Source organism: Amblyomma americanum, chromosome 3, assembly GCF_052857255.1.
Source record: "Amblyomma americanum isolate KBUSLIRL-KWMA chromosome 3, ASM5285725v1, whole genome shotgun sequence".
Lineage (NCBI taxonomy): Eukaryota > Metazoa > Arthropoda > Arachnida > Ixodida > Ixodidae > Amblyomma > Amblyomma americanum.
The window spans coordinates 200,606,167-200,628,256 of NC_135499.1; the positions used below are offsets into that span (position 1 = coordinate 200,606,167).

Consider the following 22,090-nt stretch of genomic DNA (forward strand, 5'->3'; position numbering starts at 1 on the left):
GCGTGTGGGCAACAGGACCGGTCGACCGCGGCGTCCTCGAGAACACCTAAAAAACCTGCAGCACACCGCCCTGACGGATTAACCAAAAACAAACAACGGTTGTCTGCCAGCGCCTGGCCCAGTTACCGGGGCGATAATTAATCAGCGGAGGAGGCACCCACCGCACCGCCAGAGGGGCGCTCACAGCTACCGCGTTGTGGGTCGTCCTGACTGACCTGTTGCCGACTTCCGGTGCGTGCGTTGGTACGCCCCCTCCGAGTTCAGCGGGCCCGCCGAGGATGACGAAACGACGACGGCGCGATGCCCACGGATGCAACAGCAGCAGTCAGGAGGAGCTGGCAACAATGAGAGGGTCCCCACACACCGCTGTGGTATCCCTACTAGAGGCTGGGAGGGAAGAGTCAGCACGCGAGACGTTCAGCCGTGCAGGGTTCCGTTGCAGTTAGCCGCAGTCGCACTCCTGCTGGCACCAGATTCACAACACTGTTCTTCACACGATGAGCTCTGTCTAATCCGTGCTGTGAAAAGAGGATAATCAGTCCCGGATTAGTCCAAGAACTCGTCTCGCCGGACGCGTTGAGCTCAACGGTGGCTAGGACAGGCAGAATCGCTAATTTCCGCAAAATTCCGAAGAACGGAGCTTGTCAGGAGCAAGCAAAGGGGAAAACAAAAACAAAAACAAATCCACTGCACAGAGAAGCACGTCAAGAACGGCAGCGCACTGGTCGCGCCAAGCGTAGGCAGCGCAGGTCTTGGGCGTCGGGAGGAGAAGGTCTCTCTTGCGGCGGACCCAGATGCCGAGAGAGTCGACGGAGGATGCTACCGCACGGTGCAAGGGTTCGGACGGAAGAAGAGCAAGAAGCCGCTTGGGTGGCGCCCAAAAGACGAGTAGTTTCGTAGTCTCCGCAGCACAGGCAGCAAAACGGCGGAGTCGGCAGTGCAAAGCGAGCAAGCGCGTGCGGCGGCGGCGACGACTGGTGGGACTGGCGCGCGCGCCGCGGACTGGTGGGCCGAGTGCCCACGCCGTGCGCGCGCGCACGCGACTCCGGCGACAACGGCGCGGCCGCGAAGAAAGCGGCGGAAGGCAGCGAAAGGAAAGCTTGGAGAAGAAGCGAATGACAAGAAAGAAGCGGGAGCAAAAGCGAACAGCTTCGAAGGGCCTCCTGACGAGTGGGCGGACCCGGGGCGCGCAGCTCGCGTAAGGCCGTCGCCGCCGTGTCAAACACAGGCCCCATTTGGCACCCGCGTGTGGGAGTGCTGTCTTACTTAGCGCGGCACTGGGCGACTACCGCATGCACTTCACTGTGCGCACGCCAGGATGGTGGCCGTCACGCGAGGTGCGCGGTGAGGTTCCTGCGGATATATATACAGCACGCACATCGCGAAATCTGTGGAAGTGTCAGAGCGATTGTGGCATTGAAAGGAAAAAGCGCCGACATGGTGTCCGAGGTGTTAGTGAGCAGGAGAAAAGTACGGATTCAGTGCGGCGGTGTCACCGAAGAACATTTAAAAGATGGTCGAAAATTATAGTGAATAGAGCTCTGAATTTACTGAGAAGTTTCAATTCCGCAAAATACTGGAAATGTTGCCCGCTACAGTGACGTTCCAAGGCGTGGCCGAAAAGTCCCTTATTTAGACCCAGAAATCACTATTTCAGGCCATTCCTCTCAGCACCAGCTTTAAATTTCGTCAGTTGGGACAAATAGATAATATCGGATCATAATATTCGCTGTAACTCAGTAAAAGTTCCCTTTCCGTCAAATTTTATTCATCGAATTCCCTGAATAAGGGAAAATTCCTCGTAAGGAACATTCCTGCCCGCTACGCAGTGAGTTCCGAAACTGCGAAGCCGGTAGCTACGGAGACAATGGCAACCCGTGAAGCGTGGAATGTCAAAATGAGTTTAACCACACACAAACGGCGTGCAGCAGTGCGATTCGTGTACGCAGAAGTATCGAATCTCGGTGTCCACGGACAGATGCTGGCAGTTTATGGTAAGAAATTTGCACCACGGAGTCATGCTATGGTGCAGGCGACCGATTCCGAAACATTACAAGGAATTCGGGACTAGCGTTTCTAGTTCCCTTGGCTGTCACCACCTGACGTACGGCTCCGAACGTTCAAAAATAGTGCGTTGACATCATCATTCAGTCACGTAAGAAAGAAAGCGAATGGCCAATGACTGACACTTTGCGAGAAACTCTGAGACACCAGCGTCTAAGGATCTTGGGGGCGAGGGACGCTGCGGAGCTCTGTTCGGGAAATAAAATCGAAATTGAAAATTGGTTGTTGGGGAAATGAAACGGCGCAGTATCTGTCTCACATCTCGGCGGACACCTGAACCGCGCCGTAAGGGAAGGGACAAAATAGGGAGTGAAAGAAGAAAGGAAGAAGAGGTGCCGTAGTGGAGGGCTCCGGAATAATTTCGACTACCCATCGGGATCTTTAACCTGCACTGACATCGCACAGCACACGGGCGCATATTTGCGTTTCGCCTCCATCGAAATGCGGCCGCCGCGGTCGGGCAAATAGAATCGCTCAGTGTCCGCTGTTCGTTCAACAAATCAGACCATTGCTTGGCAAGAAGGGACCGTACGGACTTGGAAACCTGACAAAAATAAGACTCCAGGCATTTTTCGCGCTCTCTTGACTGACAAACACTTTATCTCTCAAGCTCATCTTTCCTCTCTGACACTCATGGTCTTTCTGCTCCTACGCTTTCCCTCTTTCTTCTTTTTATCCTTCTTCTCTGACTCCCTCCTTTCTGATTCCTATCGTCTCGCACCCTGCCGGCTCTCCTTCCCAAGTTACTTTCCTCAGTTGCTGTTGTCAAGAGGTACTCTAGTTTGAGCTAGTTTGTTCATAGCTATAGGGTTGATTCTGAAGACGGCGCAAAAGAGGCAAAGGACCTTGTCCGTGTCTGTTTTGCGCCGTCTTCAGAATCCACCTTAGTTGTTGTTTTGGTTGCCTCTGAAGCAATGGCGCGTGACCACGGTGAGGGACTGGCCAGAATTTGGTGCTCCGTTAGGCATGCGTGATGCGGATGGGGAAACTATGCTTTCTTCGACCTCTTCGCACGCTGGCACTATAATGCGGTGACGCTGGCTCTATAAAGCGGCGAAGTTGGCCCTATAAAGCGGTGACACCGGTCCTATAAATCACCGCTGGCCCTATAAAGCGGTGACGCTGACCCTATAAAGTGGTGAACACACCGCCAAGCTAACACCCCCATCTTCGAATTGGTAGGAAGGCAAAATATGGAGGTGATGAGAAAAGCGGGAGTACTTAACGGGCATATCTTTCCTTTTCGTGCGTCCAGGAAATGGAGGCACCGCAGTTGACGTCGCGCGGAAGACACGCGAGCATCTTTGATTGCTCGCACAAGGTATTACGTCGTTCAAGAATCATCTCCTGTAAGTGATAAGCCACGCGGAAATCTGACTGGGGTGGCTGACCCTCCAGCGTACGTCCAGTGCAGCTGCAAAGAAACGAGTGAACAGCTACAACTTTGTCACTGTACTCGTATTTGACGATCAACAAACGCTTCTTGATGGAGAACTGCGCCGATTACCCCGCGTGCCTTCAAAAACGTCAAGGTTTGACGACTGTGGATTCAAGTTAATTTGTGTGGACGTTTGTTGGTTTGTTTCTATTGGCAATGCGAACATGCAAACCTTTCCGTTCCCAGCTCTTTTTCTCCATTTTCTTGCTTTTCTCTCTGCCCCGGCGGTTTGCTTTAATTTTATTTCAAAATAATATATTCTCCAGCTTGTAAGTATATTACTAACTCGCAGGAACCCTCTCTTTCTAGTGGCGTTTAAGCTCTTAAACCCCTGCGCGCAGTCGCATTTGCCTCATTAGAGGAGAGAGTAATTGAGATCCAAAAAAGAAGGGACAGAGAAGAGACGAATAGGCTGCGTAGTAACATCCGGCTTCCAATATCCTTCCAATCTTTACGGCTCAGCTGAGTAAGGTGTCGTTAGACCGCCATACGCGCCGCGTCGGCCCATCTGCAAAGCCACTCGCCGCGTGCCCTTGCAGCGAGCAGAAAATATGGAGCCGCAAAAACGCGATACCTTTACGAGGCACCAATAACAGCCAGACACAACAGCTAACCTAAAAAAAGACTGACAGAGGACGCTACGCACAGACCTCCATTTCGGGTGACCTTGACAGAAAACGGAGACCAAAGAGATGAGAATAAAGCGGATTGGTTGCAGGGAACGGCAGAAGAGAAGATGAAAAGCGCCGGCCTTGAGCAGCCTTCTGTTACGTGGACAGGCGAGCGAAACAACAACAAAGGCGAAGCTTAGCCCGCTTGTTTTCCACGTTCGGAACTGGGAGAGGTGAGCTCGACGCACGTGCGGCACTCATATATTAGAGCGGCTAGACGCGCAGGAAAGGGTCGCCCTAGCGGAAATAAAAGATCATGGGCAGTCATGGGTTTCAACGGCACAAAAGAGCCGGGCGTGGGTCCAGGCTACGCTGGACGAGGGAGAGGGGAAAAGGTGCAATACCAAACTGGATGCACATTGCCGAACCGGTGGCGCCATCTAACGAGACGAAACTAAGAAGGGCGTGGCTTCCATGCCTGCGCGCAGCCTGGTGACCTGGCAAGCGTCCAGGTGTGTCTATTAGAAAACTTACGACACTTGGCAGACGCGACGCGTACGTCGGTGGTTTCTCTTTTGGTTTTCTTGCCAGCGTTTCCGCTGGGAAATCGGGGTAGTAAAACGGGGACGACTGTATGATGCGAGTTTTATGCAGAAGGCAACTCTGGAGCGTAACCACGCGGGCAATTTGTATGCGCATAAAGCGCTTCCCTCTGGGAGTTAAGCTCAATAAAATATAAGTCCTAACGGATTCCTCCTGCTCGTTTCTTGCCACTGGGGGCTCTTTAGAATCGTCCACTTTGCCGTTCGGCAATATATACAACAGTTGTGTACCTCGCTAGAGACAAGCTTCGCAGGGGCAACAGCAGATCTCATCTTTGTACCGTACGATGACGAAGGCTGCGCTTAGTTCAGGTACAGGAAGCATGAAACTGCTGGGACTCAACTAAAGAAAGACAGGTAAGCAAGGCACTAGGGGCTTGTGCGAAGGTCGCGGACTGTATAGAGAGCGGTATTTCAGATTAGCTGGCCCGATATGCAGCACGCAACATATCGTAGCACCCTCCTACTTCGAAAGCTACTATCAACATAACGTGTAACTGACATACCTATAGATTTCACGGCGACTACACATGCTCCTGTAGAAACAATGACTGCTACAGAAATGTAGCCTTCCCATAAAGCACAACTTTTCACATATCGCATCTCGGAAAGAACATTGGACAAACTGCGCTTGATGCATCCGAAAGTTCATGTCATTTTTTTTAGTTCGCGAAGGCCTCCGGTCTCAGACTTCGCTGATGTTAATCTTTCCGAAGTCCCTCTCCACAAGTTTTAACGCGATAGCGTTAAGGCTGCCGTTCTGCAGAAAATGTGGCGTCGGCGTCGTCGGCGACGCGTGAGCGAACAAACCCCGGAGAAGCAACCTAGGTGGGCGACCTACCTACGTCACGTGACCTTGGGGCGTCATCAGTGCCTACCCACCGGATTGTGAGCAAATTGACCACCGTGGCAGCTAGGAGGCATCTCAATTAATGACTGGTCGCGAGAGGTAGCTCGGGAGGAGCAACCTGGGTCTCACAAGCCCCACCTGTGGCAACACCTGCCATCGCAGGGCAGTGGCACTACTGTGCCAAGAGCGTTTTCCGGACTCCCAGCGATCTATGAATGTAACGTAGAGAATGGCCAATTCGCCGTATATAGGCATTAACCCGTTAACGCTATCGTGTCATACCCTTAAGGCGGAGCTTGAGTCCGATTTCGCCGACCCACGACTGATGCCTGCTTGACCTTGAAAACAGAACATCGAACCGAAACTGAAGTGAAAACTGAACTGTTAGCGCGCCTAATTCACATCTGGCTTAACCACGCTAAATATTACGCCATTTTTTATTATTTTGAAACGATTAATTTACAAGCCGCACCTGTCGGTCTAAAATTGACGCCACTGGCGCAAGTTTAAAGGAACAAGACTGTTCCCTTTTCTTTGAGCGCAACTTGTGATACCTGTACATAACTTTCGTTCTTTCTGACAACCCGTGAAGGGTACCTGTGACACTTCAATTAACAAAAACAATATTTAGCGGTATGTCAAGCAAGCCAGTTTAGTAGAACTTGCAGCGAAGAAACTGCACGCTGTCGCCCACCTTTCGTTGTGCAACAAGAGTTGAGCGCTGAGCAGCCTTCTTGTTTTTGTTCTGCTTTTGTTCCCTGTAGCCTTCGCTGCAGGGAACAAAAACAATTGCAAAACGGCGTGAAGCGAAGTTACGTCACAGCAACTAGAACCCATCGAACAATAGAAGCACGGAACAATTGCAAGTGTGACGGCAATGCCGCTTCGCTCACGAAAAGGAAAGGAGCTTAACTAGAGGCGACTGCCTGTACTCGCTTACGGAGATGGAACACGCGTCAAGTTCTAGCGCAAGAAGTTTCGTACTTTTCCTGCAATACTAGCTGCAAAAGAAATAGGCCGTCCACGAATACACGAAGTTGTCACTACCCGACTTCGTGCTCGTAGTTGGCACGAAAAGGTTCCTAATTCCCGGCTACTATAACAAGCTGGATATACACACGCATACGCCTTTATCAACGATATCGAAAAGATTACCGCTGGCTCCCATCGTTCCATCAAGGCGAGAGACGCTGAGAGAACAATGACTCAAAGAGATGCTCAAGAGACGACAGCCAGCGTCCATGTCCCCATCACTAATCGCTTCAGTCGCGGAAGTTACAGCGCAGACAGGGCGTCGCCTTCACACTTCGCCAGGCCTATTTCACTAGAAGTAACAGCATGCGGAACACTTTCACAACTGAACGACAACGTTCGCCCTTTATGATCGCACCCACGGATGATCTCGACACACACTCACCCGTCCTCCACCATCGGAGTCGTCCGTCGTGTCTCCCTGCACCTGCGAACAATCAGCAGCAGCGGAGTGAGTGCAGTGTACGAGTACGGGCGCCCGTGACCCAACAGGCGGCTGCACCGCGCGCTGCGCCCACTCAGCGTAAACAAGCGCGGACAGAAGTGAGCGCGACAGCTGTGGGTCACGGCAGCTGTACTCAATGTTCGTGCATACAGTCATAAATAAACGGTCAGCACTAGCCACAGAGTTTCTTACTATTAACTAGAGGGAAAGCTGGCGCCCCGCCTATGGGAGTTTGCATAGAGCTTCCTCGAGACCACCTGAACCACCATGGGCGCTCTATGCATCATGGGGCCTGGAGAGCTACCGACTGCACAACTACAACTTTTGGCCAAAAAATAATGAAAAAAAACAAACGTTCTTGGATAATTAAGAACGTCCTATCATTCAATATTCTGTCTATAAATCGCAACAAGCGAGCAGAGAAGCACGTAAATGCAAAATTTGATCATAATAAGAGCTGGCTTGCTCTCCTATTGGCCAAGCATTGCAGACCACAAAAGCCAATATTTCGTGCTTATAACAGGCGCATTTTTAAGAAGAAAGGTGTTCTTGAAAAAAAAAAATGTCGCTTCAAGATTTTAAAAGGTTTTTCCAAACATTTCAGAAAACAAAAACCTTTTATTGGCGGCGTGTGGTGTTGCGTTTTCGCTACTATGGCTTTGGCGCCCTAAGTCGTCTGCGCGCGGAGCGCGCCGTGGATACGCAATGGGACATCTCAGTAACGCCACTCAATTTCCGGAAAAAAGACCTACTGTCCTGCACCAAGCAGCTCATCGCCCCATGATGCTTTGCGCGCCCATGGAGGTACAGGTGCAGTGCCGCCAGCTTTCCCTGTAGTTAACAGTAAGGAACTCTATGGCACTAGCTGTAGATTGATTTTGAGAACAATCGCGCTTTAGTTGTAGGGTGAACGATAGAATGATAACGATCGAAACTGTACCGTGCGATCAATAAAGCATAAGCGTCTCTCTGACATTATCGTAATCGTCGCCACTATCATCATCATCGTCGTCCACCGCAGGACATAACCCTCTCCTAATGGTTTCTAAACGCTTCTGCCTTGAGCGAGCCATGGCGACTCCGCATGTTACCAAGCTGCAGTCTCGTCTTATGCCCTCATTCTCTGCTACTCTCGATTGCATTTTCCTGACTTTAGTGCCCACTGTTACTCTAACAGACGAATCTGACAGGCTTTGCCCATGCCCATTTGCTCCTCTTAATATCACCGAAATCAATACTGTAGCGCTCCATCTCCTTATCATCCTAAAGTTAGTGCCACAATTTTTAAATGCTTCTTGTGACGGGGAGCAGCTCGCTCCAATCTCAAGCGTCAAGTTTGATGGCAAAAACAGTAAAAAAATACCCGAGTTGCAATATTCGTCAATATACTAATATGAAACAACTTTTCGGTATTAGAATAAAGACTCTGGCGTTTCGTTGCTACGTTTAGGCGCTTAAAAGCAAAAGGACCTCAGACTGGTGTCTCCATGTGTATGAGTTCGCATATTGAAAGGGTGAGATGATTTCTCATTTCCACTCCTTGCACAAATATATATAATTGAAAATTGACTCTTTTTTTCAACCACCGTCATTGTCATTCATAAGCGGCCGCTCATTTAGCAGCCTTCCACCCGCAAAACGCCTCTACCTGCAGCACCTCCTACAAGAGATTCGTTATGCGATGCTGGCACTGTATTCATGCACCTATACATGTGTTGCTGTCAAATTGCAGCCCGTCAGCTACGTCGGCGTCCAGCCTCTCCTTAGCATGATCATGCTGAACATAGCTCAGATGTGAAAACACTACCAATAACCAAATAACCCATCTTTTGCTTTATTAAGGGGCTCATGGGGTACTTGCAGGTGATTATTTGAGAGGAAATTGCAAGACAGAGAAGTTATGAATGATTTTATTGGATTTGAAGACAAAAAAATGTAGCTGGAAGTCATTTCGCAAATAGATAAATACAAAAGAAAATCAACAAGGGAAGGAGACAGAAACAGCAAACGTGGCTGTGCCAATTACTTTGCTACAACTTGATACATTGACGCCGCATCGAGTGAAATGGTGAGAAAAGCACAGTTACATACGTCGACGTACAGCCCCCGTCAAAAATATACAACCAAAGGGGTGTGTGCTTCTAAGTTGTTTACCGTGGCTCCTTAGCACATCAAGTATTCCAAACCTTGGGAGGATTGAGGACGACAAGACATTCCTCTCTCGACAGATTGCGGTCGCTGTAGATGCATAAGGAGCCACGCTGCAGGCCTCATAAGCAAACCGCTTGGGCTGCATATTTCTGACGGAGCTGTACGTCGGCGATAGTGTAATTTTACAGCGCTAGCTGTTAGTAGATCTCGCCCCGTCTTGATGACATTGGTCGCCCGCTGACAAAGATAAAGTTCCCCTTCCTGCAAGCTTCCAATTCATACGCCCTATACACGGCTCTTAAAACGTATTCAAAGCAACCAAATGACAGTTAAGTTGTTTATGAGCACCTCGACACAGTTCATGAGTACATCGACACACGGCAGTGAGCGGGAGCCACTGCCGATGACCGCGGTAGCTAGTTTTACCGCAAAGTCTCTCCACTCCACCTATCCCATAACAAATTAAACACCGTTTTTGTGAAATCCCCCCCCCCCCCCGCTCTAGCTAAAGCTGCGCGTTTGTGTTACGGACATGTGACCGTCCTGCGAGTTTTCGACACCAGCAGAACGACGTATTTTTCACACTGAGGTAGGGCCTCGAGTTCCCATTAAAAAAAAAAAGTGCAGACTAAAATCCAGCCTGTCCCACAGCTGAAATGAAATAATGTGAAATAAAAGCATAGATCATTATGAGTTGCAGTCATTCAACACAATTAAACCATCATATCCGTCGCCTTTTTCACTGTAAAATCGCAACACTTCCTTCGACATTCGAAACGCGCTGCGCGCTCGCGAGAAGAAACAGCTCTTAGCAGTGGGCGCATGCAGGCGTTAGTGCAAACGGGAGGCGAATAACTTCATTTCAAGCCAACTTAAGTTTCATTCATCAGAACTCCGCCCTTACAAACTTGGAATCGTCAGCTCGATTTGAGATTGGATCAACAGTTCGTTACTTTTTTTTTCTTCGCTTTGTTACAGGATGGACTGAGACACTTGAAGGAGGTGCTGCAGGTAGAGGAGCTTTATGGCGAGACTCAGCGCCAATTATGTTAAAACCAGTCCGACTCCGGCCATCAACATTTGATGCTCAAAGAAACGCAACCACAACTAAAAGCCGCATGAGATGCTTGCAAGGCCTGATGTCAACTCGATCCATCACAGGGATACGATGTCACCCAGGTTTTCTCACGCCTGATGTGTTCTGTATTGTGCCAGGAGGCCTAACCGGTGGCCAGTTTTATGAAGAGCTATTTTTGAAGGCATGTTCCACAGAATAAACCAATTTGGTTCCGCTGGAGCGAGCTCTGCTAAACCACAGATAGAGACAGAACCGTCCTGCGTCGAAACTTAATTTTATTTCAAGAGCAGCTTTAATTTTCGACGAACTTCGTGTCTTCATGGCTACCATTAAATGGGAGGCAAACATCTTTTTTTTTTATGAAACTCACCCGACCTTGCGGATGAGCGCAGAAATGCTCGGGTTAAAGGAACACTGAAGTAAAAATTGCTCCTCTGTCCCTTTCTGGATATGTTGACATATGTCCGGCAGCAAAATACAGGTCAATCGCCAAGAAAATTTGATTTATAAATATCCCCGCCTGACGATTCAAATTCGTCACGTCCTTAGCGAAAAGGACGAATTGCCGCCGTTTTTAAGTGAACGGCGATGTAGCGTGGCCTCCGGAATCGGCGTCTAGCATGCATTTTACTTACGAAATAGGCCGGTAATGACGACACCTGCATTTCGTTTTTCGACGCCTGCATTACAACACGGTACACTATCGATACAGGCCAACTTAACCTTGTCTTAAACGCCCCTTTAAGAGATGACTTTTTTACGGAACGAAAACAGACATGTGAGCATGTCGAAACTATCACAGGTCGCAGATGGAGAATAATACCTCTCACGTTTAAGAGTGATTGAGCTAACTATCCGTACTTTTGACCGATCCCACTCTTAAAGAAAGCGGCAACTGACCAAAATGTGTCATAAATTGTGGCGGAATTAAAAAGATCTTGCCTCGTAGTGCAAAGACTGAACACTGTGATATCCAAGAAATGAGGATTTATGATTTTAATTTGGCATGAAAAATTACATACAACAAACTGAAGAGCCACGCAGCGGTGAAACTCTGCCATTTTCGGCGTATCTCACCACGCGATCACACCTCGGTAAAATATCACTGATTTGTTTTAAAGCGCACAATGTTTTTGTTCGTCTTGTTATGTTTATAGTCTTATAGACTTTATAGCTTATGGTCTTATCCCGTGTGCCCGTGGATGAAAAGCAACGCACCCGTCGCATCGCCGATGGTGTGCTTTTCTCTTTTGTCACTAGATGGCGCCAGCGTTTTGCGTTTCCTTGATGAAGCAGTGCCATGCACGGTCCACTAAAACTTTCCTCGATGAGGAGTATGTCACTGTGATGTAACAGTTTTGGCTGAAGAAACTGAAATGGACGCTACTCTACTAAAAATGTCTAATTACTGTTCGATGGGTGAAGTTTATATCAGTTTTCGGTACCTAACTTTTGTCGACACTCCCAATGATAATGGTTTCCAGCAGAGAGAAACAAAAGCAAACAAAAAATACGGGCGCATGCACTGATTGAAAGAACACCGACGAAAGAACACGATGGACAACGCGCAGTTCGTGCGCTGTTTTTTTTTTTTTCATTCTTCAAGAAACTTGCCCAACTTGTCCAAGTATGCCCCTTAACTGATTGAAAAATTGTCACTAAAAACCATCTTCAGCGTTGCTAACAAAATCATTGCGGAATCAAGGAGGCGAGACGGCAAGCTTACCGGTGCGCCGAAAAAAACTGGGCGCTTAAAATTCAGTGGTCGGTCCCTTTATCTATACAATGTTATTCTTAATGAATTCGTCTTGCACGAAGAATTTCTCTCCAGTAGCCTTCCGCTAAGGCCAACCAAAGTACGTGTGATTCTTCCGTATGCCGAGAAGCCAGCTGGTTCAGCTACCATTTGCAAGTAACTTTAACAGCGTTAGCTGTTAAAGCCAAGGTTCTCGGGTCTCCGCGTCGTCGTCATCCGCTGGATGGTTAAGGCAGACGACTATTATGCGGAGGCCAGGACTACTACTACTACTGCTACTACTACTACTACTACTACTACTACTACTACCACTTGGCAACGTGATTACTGGTATGACGCGATCACGTGACCACCCCTTGCATATAGCCCGCACCTGATGAGGTGCATGGTACGTAGGGTTTAGCGTCCCGAAGCCGCGCGTGGGCTACGACTCATGACGGACGTCGTATAGTGGAGAGCTCGCGATTACTTTTGACCGCCTGAGGTTCTTTGAGGTGAGCTGACATCGCTTAGCACGCGGGCATTTTTGCTCTCAGCCTCCACTGACATGCGGCCCGGATTTGATCTCGCTACACTGGACCCTGCAGCCGGACTCCAAAGATACAGAGCCACGGCCGCGGGTTATGTGGGGTGTACCATCGGTGTATATCCATTGCTTTTACCACATAGTCCAGTGAATTCACAGTGTACACTATTGTGTATCCTTGGGCCACAGCATGCAAATGCTTTCCAAACTCACTGCCGTGTACGCTGCAAGTAACGCATGCAGGAAACAAACTGACAGCTAAGCTTTCGTCGCCGCAACACGAGTTATCTGTCACAGCTATGAGAGTTATGCACAACAGGCCAGCGAAAGCAGGCCTTCATTAAAGTCCGAAATAACTTGCGTTAATTACTGTTTGGGGCATACGAACTATAAGTATAGACAACTATTAGCCTCTAAATCTTTGTCCATGGGTAGAGAGGGGGGGGGGGGGGCATAGAGGGAAATTGCAACGCCGAGAGCAATGGTAGACATTGTTTCCTCGTTCGTTACCCGTGATGTCACTCAGCGAGAATCAGCGGTTACATTTTCCGGTAAACAATGTAGAAGTTACGCTTCTTGAGCTAACCTAGAACGCTGCCGCTGCTGCTGTGGAGAAGCGTGACGGCGTTCCGAACACAAAACCTCTCTTCGTGTGGAATAATCCGCGGCAAATCTGTCTAATTTCTTTAAAAAAGCGCCTCTATCGTTCCTTAGAGTCAACTCGTTTCTGTACAGCAAGTCTCTGCCTTTTCGCACTAATATTTATTATCCTGAAGAAGAGACGCCTGCCGCGTACGGTTTCAGCACAGTTTCAACACATGCGGGATGAAACAGATCAACGAAAGGACCGTGCACAGTAAAGGGATAAGGGCGAGCTTATCCGTCGCCTTTCCGTGCGTTACGTTCTTCTTGCATTTTCTTTATTCCAGCTGCTGTTTTTTCTCTCTCCTAGATAGAGCTCAGTACACGAGGTTCTCGTAAACTATGCGGTAAACTTGGCGATCGACGCAAAAGTTGCAGCACACTGATCGCAAATGTACAAGTTCGTTACTCCTGGCACCACATCTTTGCCACACAACTTCTCCCCAGGGGAAGCGCTGGAAGATTTGCGAAGGCGCGCGTGTTAAAACTCGCATCCAGCATTTTGTGCGCTGTGCGGAGTACATGACACAGTCGTTGCAAAGTGCCGCTGATATCGAGCACGGAGATACAAACACGTGCGCACGTTTGGTCGTTACGAAACAGGCGTTCATATTTACTTACGCCGTGAGCGACGGTCTTCGCCTGCTGATTGATTCAGTTGCCAGTCGTTATAAGTCTCTCAAGTGTGGACATTGCCAATTCGCCGCCGTAATGATGTATCACGACGTGCATCGGCTATAATAAGTGGCCAGCTGCCTGCTAGCAGCCTCAAGGGCGTCATTATTCACCCCTCCGCCATCTCCATTCAGGCGCTACTTTCTGTAATGACGTACAAACGTCACGTGACACTTCCGGCGGCGCGACGCCATCAATTTCCAACTCCTTAAGAGCGGAGCTGCGTGCGAATACAAGCTAGATCATTAATTCGACGTCGTCGCGGAACGCCTTAAGGACCTGTAAGTTCAACAACAAAAGCTGAAACCTGCATTCTTGCCAGTCCATTCATTTCCTCGCTACACCGGCAGAGTATTTCATGCACGGAAAGTGAGCCCACATTGCCATCTTCAGCAACAAGGCTGAGCGGCAAGCGGAAGCAGCGAGCTGAAGGCGATTCGTAATACAAGCATTATTGAGAAAACTAATCTCCGGGTAAGCCGCTGTTGGCCTTGCATGCATCCGCGCGAGGAGCTCTCCTTTGCCCTGCTCGAGGCATTGACCGTGTCGGAAACGAAAGTGCGGGGAACTGGAGAACCAAAAGAGTCGGTAATGCTCAACAGGAAACGCGCGAGTAAAGCCTTTTCTTTCTTTGTTAGGTGCACTTCGAGTCGGCGATTCGCAGAAGGTCGTTGTGCCTGGCCGCGTTTCGCCCGGGTGCGATTCGGGACGTCTTCGACGCCCCGCTAGCGAAACCCGGCCCCTTGTGTTTGTTCGGGCCCGTGACGCAGTCGCGACAGGCGAAGGCCGGCAGCGTGACCTGCCAATCAGCGAGCGGAACACGTCTTCTGGTAGCGCAGCTGTTCGTGAAAAGTAAGCACTCGGAGAGGCCACGTGACGGGCTGCATTCCGATTGACGGCGCTATGGTCGCGAGACGCAAAAGGTGGCGGCTTAACCCTGTCTGAAGCAGGTTCCCTCGAAAACATGAAGTTCAAATTGAAAGCCTGAAATGCGAATTCGAATCATTGTAAAAGCAATCGTCGTAGGTGAGCACCATACTCTGAACGCTGCCAACGGAGCAAAAAAAAAAAAAATGGCGCCATCGGTGCATCCGTGAATAATAATTGGTTTTTGGGCGGGAAAGGAAATGGCGCAGTATCTGTCTCATATATCGTTGGACACCTGAACCGCGCCGTAAGGGAAGGGTAAAGGAGGGAGTGAAAGGAGAAAGGAAGAAAGAGGTGCCGTAGTGGAGGGCTCCGTAATAATTTCGACCACCTGGGGATCTTTAACGTGCACTGACATCGCACAGCACACGGGTGCCTTAGCGTTTGGCCTCCATAAAAATGCATCCGCCGCGGTCGGGTTCGAACCCGGGAACTTCGGATCAGTAGTCGAGCGCCCTAACCACTGAGCCACCGCGGCGGGGTGCATCCGTGAACAAATCAGAAAAAAACTGGCGGATTTGCTCGCTACGTGGGAAGTTGAATGGGACGTAGCCGTCGAAAACTATGATCGTAAAACGCACCTTTAAAGGAGCGAAGTTTCAGTTGCTTCGTTTCTTTTCTTTTTTTCCTTCACAAGGCGTGCAATATTGACTGCCACTGCTTGACAACACGAGCTATTATGGCAACAATTTTTGCGGCACTGTGACCAGTCGCGTATCGCGGCACGGCTACGGATCCATTTGCACTGCAACGATTTCTCTAAATCATATTAAGGCGAAAGCCTTTAATGGCTCATACTCGCGCGTCCGATATAACGCTATCTTCCACAAATAACGCGGCAAATAATCAGGATATCAGAAAACGAATGGTAGCATCAGACAGAGGGGACAAAATGTAACCCCCACTCCCAGTTTGATGACTGCCGAGTGATTAGTTCATTAATAATAGCCAATTATAGCGAAAAAACAAAGAAATCAGTCAAATGCGTCGATATAGCGACGGGAGAGGGTGACGTCGCACCCAAGGTCGTCATGGTATCGGTGCGCGCGCAGGTGGCTGAACCGCGCCGGAAGGTAAGGGACAAAGGAGGGAGTGGAAGAAGAAAGGAAGAAAGAGGTGCCGTAGCGGAGGGCTCCGGAATAATTTCGACCACCTGGGGATCTTTAAAGTGCACTGACATCGCACACACGGGCGCCTTAGCGTTTTGCCTCCATAAAAACGCAGCCGCCGCGATCGGGTTTGTGGAAATATGGGGGGACAAAGCCTTTCGCCCCGCCCGCACTCCCACTCCGCGGATGCAGCGTTCCCGCTCGCTAACCGCGGAGGGGTTCGTGCTCGAGGGACAAAGGGAAGAACGACACAGCGTTAACACTCATATGCTATTTATTACACTTGCAATTAATACACAGAGTGGGCCAGCTAGCTACAAAACATCAACGAGGCATTCCTCGGAAATAGAAGGCTACGTAAGAAGGACTTCCGACTTACCGGCTGGGGCAGGGGCGCGACTTCGGAGGTATCGGCGGCGAACGTTTGTATGCGCCGATAATGGCGGCCGGGTTTTCCCGTGCGCGCTGCATTCTTGGGGCAAAGCCATTCCCTAGCATTTGCCGGGGAAGGCGACCAGAGCGCGCGTTTGCTGCGCTCGTTTCGTTGCCTGGAACCAGAAGTCCAGCGGCAAGGCACAACGGATCCCCGTGCGCCTGCCGCGGAAGGTGACGGGAGCGTGCGGCTCCAACCGCTCACCACGCTGGCCGGATCCCGAAGGCCTCTCTCCGGTTCCGCAGAATTCCGCGTAACCTACGAGGTGGCGCTCCCGTCGCCGTTCCCTTTCCCCCATGAGGGAGACTTCCCTCCTCGCCCAGCCGGGGGCTGTCCATCCCGACGGCCGACGATGAAGATGGGCCGCATCGAAACGGAGGGGGGAAACAGGTTCTCCACATCCCTCCCTCCTTAAATGTCGGCCTACGGTTGAACCCGTCCATGGATGCCATCGACGAAGGGGCCACGAGCGTTGCGATGATGACTGCAAGACAGCTCGTACAGGCGGGGTGCCGGGGTCATCCGATGAGCAGCAAGGTCACCGGGCACCCGTCCTTTGTTGGAAGGTAGAGGGGCTGGCCCCCCCTCTCGTAGCCGCTGCAAACTGCTCGCCGGAGACTCTGCAGCTCGATGACTCATGGCCGCAAGGCAGCAGGCAGAGACCCATACAATGGACAGCAGGCCGGGGCAGCTTCTCTTCAACTCATTTGGTAAAATGCGGAGTAATGCAAGTGCCAAACAATCCTATCCGGCACCGCCCAAACGCTCGGTTCATTTGAACGTAGCTGGCTCTCTCGGACGAAGCACATTCGCGGTTCGCTTTCCGGCATGGTGATGTTAAGCTCACTTGAGCTGCGTTAGCGTCTCTGGTTCCGCGAAATTATAAATTCGCTTCGCAGCCCAAAAAAGTAAGTTCGTTCGAACAAAGTCAGCTTTCTGTAGTTGAGCGAGACCTCTCGGCTCTAGCGAGGTTAAATATACAACAAGCAAGCCCGTTTGCGCGTGCTTGTGCCACGGTACGACTGTGTCCTCCCAAAAGCGACAGGCAGCTCCCGAAGAGCCTTAGGCCTACTCGCTCTTACACTTCCGGGTGCCAACAAAGGGCCAAGGACAATAGCTAGAACACAACGCCACGAGGAGATACGTTTCTGCCAAGGTGACCCTAACGCGAACGGCGCCTACCGCTTCCCGCGGTGTCGCAGCGCCCCGGTGCTTTTCCTGTAATCACGACTGCAATCCAAAACAGCTGACTACGGCACCCGGCTCCCAGAGCCAAAGAGACAGAACAGAGAATATTTACAACTATGTACAAGAAAAATCGGGCCACCCTCCAGGCTTCCGCATTCACTCGCTTCTGGCTTGCTGTTCTCCGTGGGCGTCTCGGTCTCGCTCTCCATGAGCGGACCTCGTAGGTTCACCTTCCACAGGTGTACCGATGAAGTGCTCATCGAAAGCTTAGCATGCACGGCAATCCTCCCATGCTGCTATTACGCTCATCTCGCTGTCAAGAAAGCATCTTCGCCTTGCTAGCAACTCCGAATTCGGGTCAGGCCTAACGCTGTTCCAAATCCGGGCGGGCATTCCACGAACCGAACTGACTGCCGTCCCTCGTCCCAAGAGCTTGCCACACGTTGGGACGCCATTGTGGAAATATGGGGGGACAAAGCCTTTCGCCCCGCCCGCACTCCCACTCCGCGGATGCAGCGTTCCCGCTCGCTAACCGCGGAGGGGTTCGTGCTCGAGGGACAAAGGGAAGAACGACACAGCGTTAACACTCATATGCTATTTATTACACTTGCAATTAATACACAGAGTGGGCCAGCTAGCTACAAAACATCAACGAGGCATTCCTCGGAAATAGAAGGCTACGTAAGAAGGACTTCCGACTTACCGGCTGGGGCAGGGGCGCGACTTCGGAGGTATCGGCGGCGAACGTTTGTATGCGCCGATAATGGCGGCCGGGTTTTCCCGTGCGCGCTGCATTCTTGGGGCAAAGCCATTCCCTAGCATTTGCCGGGGAAGGCGACCAGAGCGCGCGTTTGCTGCGCTCGTTTCGTTGCCTGGAACCAGAAGTCCAGCGGCAAGGCACAACGGATCCCCGTGCGCCTGCCGCGGAAGGTGACGGGAGCGTGCGGCTCCAACCGCTCACCACGCTGGCCGGATCCCGAAGGCCTCTCTCCGGTTCCGCAGAATTCCGCGTAACCTACGAGGTGGCGCTCCCGTCGCCGTTCCCTTTCCCCCATGAGGGAGACTTCCCTCCTCGCCCAGCCGGGGGCTGTCCATCCCGACGGCCGACGATGAAGATGGGCCGCATCGAAACGGAGGGGGGAAACAGGTTCTCCACAGGTTCGAACCCGGGAACTCCGGATCAGTAGCTGAGCGCCCTAAACACTGAGCCACCGCGGCGGGTATGGCATGGATTTCTATTCTTCCATGGATTCCTATACCCTTTTCCTGTCGCACACGGCTAGCGAAGCGGTTCGGTATACACTTGTCCTGCGAACTGGGTGCGCGCCCAAAGTGACGCACGGAATGGACTTTTCTGCAAGAACGAATGGACGCGGATGGACAAGCAAATACGCAAAGTGTTGCGCTCGACGACAGTGCGGTGGCCGCTTAAGCGTGCCTCGTAAGTTACTGCTGCTGAAAGCATATCTGGGCATTGTATTCACAACTGGAACTACCGCGCCATCAAGTTATAGCGAACGCAAATAGCCGCCTTTACCGTACAAGCATTGCTTCCAACATGCCCTTAAGGAAGTCTGTATTCAGCGCCACGAAGCAACCCCATCCCTCTTTTTCTTGTCCTTTCCAAAAGCATCCGCCTCTTCCCAAAAATAACAAGAAAGCTAAGCTGTCTGACGCTTCTTCAATAATCTGTCATCGCTCTTCAGAAAGTGCTCCCCGAACAAAAAAACGACCCTCAGGAAAAGCAGACTAGAAATCCGCTCACTAGCCATCTCGGCGCCTTCCGCCGCTGTGACGCTAGTTGGGCGACCGGTTTCTACCTCGAATCGAAAGCGGAAAACCGCAGGCGCGTGGTTAACGCTTTAACCGGAATTCCGCAACACAAGAGGAGAAGGGCGAAGCCACACAAACTACAAGGAGAGCCGCTGCATAGCCCTATAGAGGGGGCAACAAGCGGTACAAGTCCTATGCGGGTGAAAACAAGCTTGAACTTCCAGAAGGGAAAGACAGGAGGAGAAACAAGCAAAGGAAGCGCGACTGCTTGGCCTAGAGCAGTAGCTCATGAAATTTAAATAAAAAATGACAAAAGCTGGAAAGAAGACCCCTAGAGGTGGCGCCACATGCCGAGCGCGTGGCTGCGCCCCTAAGTATTACGGCACACCACAGCCACCACCACGCTACTCCCCGCCCGCAGTGGTCTCGTCGTTTTCGTGTTTCTTTTTCTTTTCGGGCGGCGAGGCATCTCGCCGCAACCGGTTCGGCTCCGAATCCTCGGCTTTGACGAAGCCGATACGCACGCACGCACGCACACTCCTACATACAGCGCACGCGCGCGATGTCTGGCACACAGACGAGGGAAGGAAGTGTGCACGCACAGAAGACGACAGCAAAAAATCGATGCAGGAGGAATGTGCAGAAACAGCCGGCGTTGGCAGTAAAGAACTCCACTGTCATCGTGCAAAACACGTGCCAGGAACAAAAGCCCCCGGTGTACACGACACGCAACAGGCGAGTGAAAGGTACAAAAAAACACAGCGCGAACATGAATGTAGAGAAGAACAGGACAAGGGCAGGTGAGGGGCACAGCAATTCCACGCCGGCCAATCAGACACAGCGCGAAGGGAGCGACAGAAAACGGCGGCGTCCATCGCTTCGCTGCCACGCTCGTAGCTGCTTGAGGAGGAACGCGTGGCGCCCGACGCGTCTCGCTAGAAGCGTGCAGCATTGGGAAAGCTTGAGGTGGCGCCAGCTACAATCTGGCGCCGCGCTAGAAAGGCTGGTTACAAAAGGAAACAGTCCGCGATTGGCAGGTGCGTCCACAGATTCGCCAATCACTACTGAGAAGTATAGCATGCCCACAGGCCTCCGAACGATCACTATAACATGCCCAGGTCGTCGTACAATCACGGCACGTTGCTTACGTGCGTACAGCCCTGCGTATACTCGTTCCCAGACTGGTGACTCCGACTCAGGCTACTTTCGTGCGCTGCGCGGTATTCCGGACGCTGTGCGCGAGCAGAGCGGAGCCGAGTGCCCGTGCTCGCTCGACATCCGGCATTCCGGTTTTAAATTGGACGGACGTGCGATTGATTGATCTCGACAGAGCGGGTGCGTTGAGGTGTGCACGCGGAAGGGGGATGCACGAGAAGGCTGCGGTACAGAGAACTAGGCTGCGAAGCAAGAGCGAAAGAAGAGGTGAGCGTCCTTGATACCCTATCATCCATTATTTATAGTAGTTACCGAGACGCATTCCAAGTGCCGTCTTTGCGGAGAGAGATCGTTACCCCTCTGGTCGAGAGATCTGCGTCACAGATCTGTACTGAGGCAACTGGATATTCGACCAAGAGAAGGCGATTCGAAGGGCCTGAGTCGATCACTCGGCTCTTTGAGCAAACAAGAGCGCGATAATGTATCAATTTACTTGTCAAAGCACGGTTTTTAGTATGACGGTGTACTAACGCTGACCCTTTGGGTCGGCGCTGCTTTTACTGCACTTAACGACGCACAGACCCCTTGAACATTGTGAATTTTAGGCCTATTTCAGACTATTTTTTTTCCCGCGTCCACCGGAATCTTTGCGCAGTTTGCCCTCTGAAGAGTTTGTTAGTGCATTGCATTTTCACATTGCACTCTAATACCTTGTTCTCCTGTGTATATTATTACCCTTTGTAGCCACTCCAGAAAATGTCTCTCGCCAGATGTAGCAGTATTTGTAAAGGTATCTCTCTCTCTCTCTCTCTCTCACACACACACACACACACACACACACACACACACACACACACACACACACACACACACACACACACACACACACACACACACACACACACACACACACACACACACACACACACACACACACACACACACACACACACACACACACACACACACACACACACACACACACACACACACTGTTCTTGTGATCATTTCGCGTAATTGTGCGTTGTGCGTAGTCTCGGGACTCAAGCTGCTGCCTCTCTTCACGTTTTGTTCCTTCAGCCGCCGCGGTGGCTCAGTGGTTATGGCGCGCTTGGCTGCTGACCCGAAAGACGCGGGTTCGATTCCGGCCGCGGCGGTTGAATTTATATGGAGGCAAAATTCTGGAGGCCGGTGTACTGTGCGATACCAGTGCGCGTTAAAAAACCCCAGGCGGTAGAAATTTCCGGAGCCCTTCACTACGGATGGCATACTCATAGCTTGAGTCGCTTTAAGACGTTAGACCCCCAAAAACCATTTTGTTCCTTTATACACTGGCTTCCTTGCACAGTGCTGACAACTAGAACTGCGGCTGATTAAACTTCCTTACCTTGTAAAATTTATCTGCTGTTTTTTTTTTTTTTATGCACAGCTGTCAGACAGCACATCTCTAAGGCGTGCACGTGCGTACGAGAAATTGCATCCCTGGAAATGCCTCCCGTTGTTGTTCACGTGGACCGATTCTTGGTTCCTTGCAAAACTACGTCAGTCCGAAGAAAAGTTAAGACATGAAAAGCCCAACGTTTTTCCTCTGTGCCCAACAAGCCTTTCAGGTAAACGTAAATAATATTTTCAATT

General features: G+C 50.9%; 1 protein-coding gene across 14 annotated transcripts in view; it reads right to left on the reverse strand.

The window, feature by feature from the left end:
* by (focal adhesion protein tensin) overlaps positions 1–22,090 on the reverse strand; it is a 248,222-nt gene that overhangs the window by 161,380 nt on the left and 64,752 nt on the right. For 10 of the 14 annotated variants that reach the window (XM_077659626.1, XM_077659629.1, XM_077659625.1 and 7 more), the window contains exon 2: positions 6,983–7,024. In XM_077659626.1, coding sequence (XP_077515752.1) covers positions 6,983–7,024 — 42 coding nt within the window. Of the gene's footprint in view, positions 1–215; positions 1,048–6,982; positions 7,025–22,090 lie in introns of those variants that run through there. The other 4 variants (XM_077659650.1, XM_077659652.1, XM_077659648.1 and 1 more) reach the window with 2 other exon arrangements.